Source organism: Conger conger, chromosome 5 (genome assembly GCF_963514075.1).
Source record: "Conger conger chromosome 5, fConCon1.1, whole genome shotgun sequence".
Taxonomy (NCBI): Eukaryota; Metazoa; Chordata; class Actinopteri; order Anguilliformes; family Congridae; genus Conger; species Conger conger.
In genome coordinates, this window is record NC_083764.1 from 1887505 (window position 1) to 1895004 (window position 7500).

General features: G+C 50.6%; 1 protein-coding gene across 1 annotated transcript in view; it reads left to right on the forward strand.

The window, feature by feature from the left end:
- The window catches only part of LOC133127983 (1-phosphatidylinositol 4,5-bisphosphate phosphodiesterase beta-1-like), a 109183-nt gene that overhangs the window by 84324 nt on the left and 17359 nt on the right, over positions 1–7500 (forward strand). The window contains exons 15-25 of the mRNA XM_061241146.1: positions 84–154; positions 872–968; positions 1236–1320; positions 1978–2102; positions 2727–2881; positions 3885–4043; positions 4292–4391; positions 4475–4579; positions 4736–4845; positions 6243–6378; positions 7149–7202. Of these exons, the coding sequence (XP_061097130.1) occupies positions 84–154; positions 872–968; positions 1236–1320; positions 1978–2102; positions 2727–2881; positions 3885–4043; positions 4292–4391; positions 4475–4579; positions 4736–4845; positions 6243–6378; positions 7149–7202 (1197 nt within the window). The remainder of the gene's footprint in view (positions 1–83; positions 155–871; positions 969–1235; positions 1321–1977; positions 2103–2726; positions 2882–3884; positions 4044–4291; positions 4392–4474; positions 4580–4735; positions 4846–6242; positions 6379–7148; positions 7203–7500) is intronic.

Genomic DNA, 7500 nt, shown 5'->3' on the forward strand with positions numbered 1-7500 from the left:
CCCTAACCCCACAAGTTTCCCCCAGTTGTTTTTTGTGTGAGAACAGCTGACCTTAGCTTATCTTTGTGACCTTTGACTTCTAGGAGAGGTGGAGGCAGAGAGCGAGGATGATGAAGATGAAGATGATGATGGTAAAAAGTCCTCCATGGACGAGGTATGGAGCTGTTATCCGTGTTCTCCCCGTGTTCACTCCGTGTTCACCCCGTGTTCACTCCGTGTTCTCCGTGTTCTCCCCGTGTTCACCCCGTGTTCACTCCGTGTTCTCCGTGTTCTCCCCGTGTTCACCCCGTGTTCATCCGTGTTCTCCGTCTTCAGCCCGGGGTCTTTACTGATTCGTCTTATTCTGTGAACTTATATCATATGAGCTCTGGCTCATGAAGGAGGTGTCATACACCTGTCCTCAGGTGAGCCCCGCTCCGAAACATCCACACCTTACTGTGAGCCCCGCTCCGAAACATCCACACGACCCCTTACTGTGAGCCCCGCTCCGAAACATCCACACGACCCCTTACTGTGAGCCCCAGAGCAGAGGCCCACAGCCGTGTTTCTCTGCCCTGAGGAGGGCTCTCTCACTGGCCTTCATGGCTCTGTGGAAATCCTGTCATCGTTTAGTATGCTAAGCCCGCCCTCTAGTGTGCATCCTGAGTATAACACCATCCCTGGTTTTTATTTACATGTTAAACCTAACGTGTTTTACCTGTAAATGTAATAATTTAATGACCAAAGTATGTATCCTTTACTCAGCTAATCCAGCTGGTTGGTCACTCCATTGTTGGTTAGTAGTGTCTCTGTCCATAAGTGGACTGTCGCTCTGATTGGTTCGTCTCTCTGACTGGTTTATGTCTCTGCCCCTGATTGGTTTCACGTCCAGGGTACAGCAGGAAGTGAGGCGTTTGCTACGGAGGAAATGTCCAACTTGGTGAACTACATCCAGCCTGTCAAGTTCAACAGCTTTGAGGCCTCCAAAAGTGAGTGACAGGGTAACCATGGTGATATGGGGAATCCAAGAGTGAGTGACAGGGTAACCATGGTGATATGGGGAATCAAGAGTGAGGGCAGCATGAAGAGGCTGTGTGAGGCTGTGTGAGGTTGTGTCAGGCTGTGTCAGGCTGTGTGAGGTTGTGTCAGGCTGTGTCAGGCTGTGTCAGGCTGTGTGAGGTTGTGTGAGGCTGTGTAATGAACAGTTGGTCGGTCTCTCACAGCTCTGGAGGATGAGTGTTCATGTTTTCCCACAGAAATCAGCCGCAGTTATCAGATGTCTTCATTTGTGGAGACTAAAGCGCTGGAACAGCTCACCAAGTCTCCTGTGGAGTTTGTGGAGTATCCTTACAGCTCATATAACCAATCCCAACCCTGCTTATTCAGCACTAACCAATCCCAGCCCTGCTTATTCAGCACTAACCAATCCCAACCCTGCTTATTCAGCATTAACCAATCCCAACCCTGCTTATTCAGCACTAACCAATGCCAGCCCTTATTCAGTACTAACCAATCCCAGCCCATCTTATTCAATACTAACCAGCCCCAGCACTGTTTAGCTTCAGTGCTAGCCAATCCCAGCCCTGTTTAGCTTCAGTGCTAGCCAATCCCAGCCCTGTTTAGCTTCAGTGCTAGCCAATCCCAGCCCTGTTTAGGTTCAGTGCTAGCCAATCCCAGCCCTGTTTAGCTTCAGTGCTAGCCAATCCCAGCCCTGTTTAGGTTCAGTGCTAGCCAATCCCAGCCCTGTTTAGCTTCAGTGCTAGCCAATCCCAGCCCTGTTTAGCTTCAGTGCTAGCCAATCCCAGCCCTGTTCAGCTTCAGTGCTAGCCAATCCCAGCCCTGTTTAGCTTCAGTGCTAGCCAATCCCAGCCCTGTTCAGCTTCAGTGCTAGCCAATCCCAGCCCTGTTTAGCTTCAGTGCTAGCCAATCCCAGCCCTGTTTGGCTTCAGTGCTAGCCAATCCCAGCCCTTGTTAGTGTCTGTAACCCGCTCTGCTCAGATACAATAAGAGGCAGCTGAGCCGGCTGTATCCTAAAGGAACGCGGGTGGACTCCTCCAACTACATGCCCCAGGTCTTCTGGAACGCCGGCTGCCAGCTTGTGGCCCTCAACTTCCAGACCATAGGTGAGAGAGCCAATCAGAGTCCATCGCAGTGTGACATCACAATGTGACATCACTATACACTTCACCCCGAAACTCTGAATAACTATATTCACATGGTTAGTGTTGTGTTTTTTAATATATCACTATGGTTTCTCCAGTGTGTTCAAACACTTGTGCACTGACTTGTGAATAAAGTGCATTGCGTTTATGATGTGTTTTTAATGTGTGTGTGATGTGTGTGTGTGTGTGTGTGTGTGTATTTATGATGTGTGTGTGTGTGTGTGTGTGTGTTTATGATGTGTGTGTGTGTGTGTGTTTATGATGTATGTGTATGTGTGTGTGTGTTTATGATGTGTGTGTGTGTTTATGATGTGTGTGTGTGTGTTTATGATGTATGTGTGTGTGTGTGAGTGTGTGTGTGTGTGTGTATTTATGATGTGTGTGTGTGTGTGTGTGTGTGTGTGTTTATGATGTGTGTGTGTGTGTGTGTGTTTATGATGTGTGTGTGTGTTTATGATGTGTGTGTGTTTATGATGTGTGTGTGTGTGTGTGTTTATGATGTATGTGTGTGCGTGTGTTTATGATGTGTTTATGATGTGTGTGTGTGTTTATGATGTGTGTGTGTGTGTGTGTGTGGTTCTCCAGACCTGGCCATGCAGCTGAACCTGGGCATGTTCGAGTACAATGGGAAGAGTGGATATCGACTCAAACCCGAGTTCATGAGACGCCCTGATAAGCACTTTGACCCCTTCACTGAGAGCACGGTGGACGGCATCGTAGCCAACACTCTGTCAGTGAAGGTGAGTTTACTGACCATCTACAGACATGCTAGTGACCCCCCCGACACACAACACACTGAGGCGTGCCGTGTGTGCAGAGTGGAGCTCTGCTGTAGAGAGGGTGGTCTGTGTAGAGAGGGTGGTCTGTAGAGAGGGTGGTCTGTGTAGAGAGGGAGCTCTGCTGTTGAGAGGGTGGTCTGTAGAGAGGGTGGTCTGTAGAGAGGGTGGTCTGCTGGAGAGAGGGTGGTCTGTAGAGAGGGTGGTCCGTAGAGAGGGTGGTCTGTAGAGAGGGAGCTCTGCTGTAGAGAGGGTGGTCTGTAGAGAGGGTGGTCTGCTGTAGAGAGGGTGGTCTGTGTAGAGAGGGTGGTCTGTAGAGAGGGTGGTCTGTAGAGAGGGAGCTCTGCTGTAGAGAGGGAGCTCTGCTGTAGAGAGGGTGGTCTGTGTAGAGAGGGTGGTCTGTAGAGAGGGTGGTCTGTAGAGAGGGAGCTCTGCTGTAGAGAGGGTGGTCTGTGTAGAGAGGGTGGTCTGTAGAGAGGGTGGTCTGTGTAGAGAGGGAGCTCTGCTGTTGAGAGGGTGGTCTGTAGAGAGGGTGGTCTGTAGAGAGGGTGGTCTGCTGGAGAGAGGGTGGTCTGTAGAGAGGGTGGTCCGTAGAGAGGGTGGTCTGTAGAGAGGGAGCTCTGCTGTAGAGAGGGTGGTCTGTAGAGAGGGTGGTCTGCTGTAGAGAGGGTGGTCTGTGTAGAGAGGGTGGTCTGTAGAGAGGGTGGTCTGTAGAGAGGGAGCTCTGCTGTAGAGAGGGAGCTCTGCTGTAGAGAGGGTGGTCTGTGTAGAGAGGGTGGTCTGTAGAGAGGGTGGTCTGTAGAGAGGGAGCTCTGCTGTAGAGAGGGTGGTCTGTGTAGAGAGGGTGGTCTGTAGAGAGGGTGGTCTGTAGAGAGGGAGCTCTGCTGTAGAGAGGGAGCTCTGCTGTAGAGAGGGAGGTGTCTCTTTGTTCGGAAACGAGAGTGACCTTCTGTGGGCGGCCTCACAGATCATATCGGGGCAGTTCCTGTCGGATAAGAAGGTGTATGTGGAGATCGACATGTTCGGCCTGCCTGTGGACACCAGGAGGAAAGCCTTCCGAACAAAAACATCGCAAGGAAGCGCCACCAACACAGTCTGGGAGGAAGAGGCCATCGTTTTCAAGAAGGTAAAACAGAACAGAAGGCAAAAAGAACTTCACTCTTCTAATGCCTCAGACAAAGAGTTTTAAATGCTTGCGAGCATTAAAAAAATGGTCATTTCTATCTGCAAACTCACTTTCCGTTTTGCTAAGCCTAAAGTGGTGTACTTCCTGCAGGGGCCATTAAGTAAACATATTTCTTTACACTTCCCAACATTTCTGTTGCAGTGCACGATGGGTAATGTAGTTCAGTAATATACCGGCATGTGTTTCAGGTGGTTCTGCCCACTCTGGCCTCCCTGCGGATCGCTGTGTTTGAGGAAGGAGGGAAGTTCATCGGCCATCGCGTCGTCCCGGTGTCCGCCATCCGGCCAGGTACCAGAGTTAACCTTAACAGCCAATCGCTATGCTGCTCTGGGGTACCATAGACGCTCATGCTGAGTGGCTCTGGGTTTTAGGGTTCCACTACATCGGCCTGAGGAACGAGAGGCACCAGGCTCTGACTCTACCTGCACTGTTTGTCTACATAGAAGTCAAGGACTACGTTCCTGACACCTATGCAGGTAAATCCCACATCCATGCAGTACCTGTATTAACCCATAGATGGAGCCAGCAGCCAGCTCTCTGTTAAAATAACACTTTAATAATAAAGATTTAATAAAAAAGATTTAATAATAAGGAGTGATGTGATAATCCACCTCCTCTCTTCTCCTGTGCAGATGTGATCGAGGCTCTGTCCAACCCAATCCGATACGTCAGCCTGATGGAGCAGAGAGCCAATCAGCTCGCTGCGCTCACTCTGGAGGAGGAGGAAGTGGTCAGCGAGGAGGTGGGCGGGGCCTCGTGCCGCTCATGCCCTTCCTGTGATGTCACTTCCATGGGTCTTCGTTGCATGTTTATAAAGCCCAAAACATCTCAGTTCTGTCTGTCGGAGGAGCTGTGTCTGTCTGAGGGATTCTCTTAAAGGGCCAGCACTACAGGGGGCAGGGCGAGAGAGAGAGAGAGAGAGAGAGAGAGAGGGAGGGAGGGAGAGAGAGGGAGAGAGAGAGAGGGAGAGAGAGGGGAGGGAGGGAGGGAGAGAGATGGAGAGAGAGGGAGAGAGAGGGAGAGAGAGAGTGAGAGAGGGAGGGAGAGGGAGAGAGAGAGAGGGAGGGAGGGAGGGAGAGAGAGAGGGGGGGAGAGAGTGAGAGAGGGAGGGAGAGGGAGAGAGAGAGGGAGGGAGGGAGGGAGGGAGAGAGAGAGAGGGAGAGGGAGGGAGGGAGGGAGGGAGAGAGAGATAGTGAGACAGACAGACAGACCAGCGGAGAGACGTAGAGCAGGAGACAGAGAGAGAGGGAGAGAGTGTACCTGGCTGACCATGCTGAGGAGAGTGGGGTATCAGAGCTATGTGTACACCCTGCACACCTGGGCACAGGTACGCTCCTGTTCACCTGCACACCTGTTCACCTGCTCCTGCACAGCATTAGCTCCGGCGTTAGTGTGAGTGTTTGTGTACAGACGTCATGTGAGTGAGAGCCAGGCGGCTGCAGCTGCTGGGTTTGATTTTAAAATGCATACATATTGAGTGGAGATTTTGTGTGTTTCTGCAGTTGGAATGTTTCAAATGTTTTTAAAGAATATCTGAATTTCTAGTTAATGATGTCAAGTGATTGTCATGTGTGATTACAGGACAGCAGACATTATTATGTGTTGGTTATTCTTGTGTTAATGTGGTGATGGTCATTGTTGTGTTTGTGAGGTGGTGGTCATTGTTGTGTGTTCTTTCTGAACTACCAGTCTGAAGATGATGAGACACGATTCAGCACTATGGCTCAGTCTAAAGACAGCAGAATTCAACTGACCTCCATATCCTGTGTGTTTCTGCATTCTGTTGTTTTTGGGTGTTTGTGTTTGTGTTGTGTTTGTGTTGTTTTTGGGTGTTTGTGTTTGTGTTGTGTTTGGGTGTGTTTGGGTGTTTGTGTTTGTGTTGTGTTTGGGTGTTTGTGTTTGTGGTGTGTTTGGGTGTTTGTGTGTTTGTGTTTGTGTTGTGTTTGGGTGTTTGTGTTTGTGTTGTGTTTGGGTGTTTGGGATGAGCTGATGTGTGGCTAATGCTGATTGGCTGTAGAGATTAGGTGTTGTGTACGCAGTTCCCTGTGCTTAATTCTCCCTCCTCCCCTGGGTTGACGTGCTGTATCAGCTCTTTACCTGTGAGAGGCTCTCCAGGTAACCCTGCCTGCCTGGTTTCAGGTGGAGCCCAGTGGAGACACCCCAGCTGAACCCAACACTGAGCCAAAACCTTCTCCAGCAGAGAACGGGGTCAACCACGCCCCCTGCATCACCCCCAAGACCCCGTCCCAGATCACCCACGCCCCCCAGTCTACAGGTATCCGAGTCTGTGTGTTATTACACACCCCAGTCTACAGGTCCCTGGCTCTGTGTGTTATTACACACCACAGTCTACAGGTATCTGAGTCTGTGTGTTATTACACACCACAGTCTACAGGTCCCTGGCTCTGTGTGTTATTACACACCACAGTCTACAGGTATCTGAGTCTGTGTCTTATTACACACCACAGTCTACAGGTCCCTGGCTCTGTGTGTTATTACACACCACAGTCTACAGGTCCCTGGCTCTGTGTGTTATTACACACCCCAGTCTGCAGGTCCCTGGCTCTGTGTGTTATTACACACCACAGTCTACAGGTCCCTGGCTCTGTGTGTTATTACACACCCCAGTCTACAGGTCCCTGGCTCTGTGTGTTATTACACACCACAGTCTACAGGTCCCTGGCTCTGTGTGTTATTACACACCCCAGTCTACAGGTCCCTGGCTCTGTGTGTTATTACACACCACAGTCTACAGGTCCCTGGCTCTGTGTGTTATTACACACCCCAGTCTACAGGTCCCTGGCTCTGTGTGTTATTACACACCACAGTCTACAGGTCCCTGGCTCTGTGTGTTATTACACACCACAGTCTACAGGTCCCTGGCTCTGTGTGTTATTACACACCACAGTCTACAGGTCCCTGGCTCTGTGTGTTATTACACACCCCAGTCCACAGGTCCCTGGCTCTGTGTGTTATTACACACCCCAGTCTACAGGTCCCTGGCTCTGTGTGTTATTACAAGGTGCATTTCATTGTGCATTTCAGGGTCAGTGAAGCCAGCGGTGAAAACTGAAGACATCATACAGAGTGTGTTCACAGGTGAGTGGGCCAATGGGGTGCTGCTTTACAGCATGTGGTTCAGCATGGGCCAATGGGGTGGTGGTTTACAGCCTATGGTTCAGCATGGGCCAATGGGGTGCTGGTTTATAGCTGTGTGGTTCAGCATGGGCCAATGGGGTGCTGGTTTATAGCTGTGTGGTTCAGCATGGGCCAATGGGGTGCTGGTTTATAGCTGTGTGGTTCAGTGTGGGCCAATGGGGTGCTGGTTTACAGCCTATGGTTCAGTGTGGGCCAATGGGGTGCTGCTTTACAGCATGTGGTTCAGCATGGGCCAATG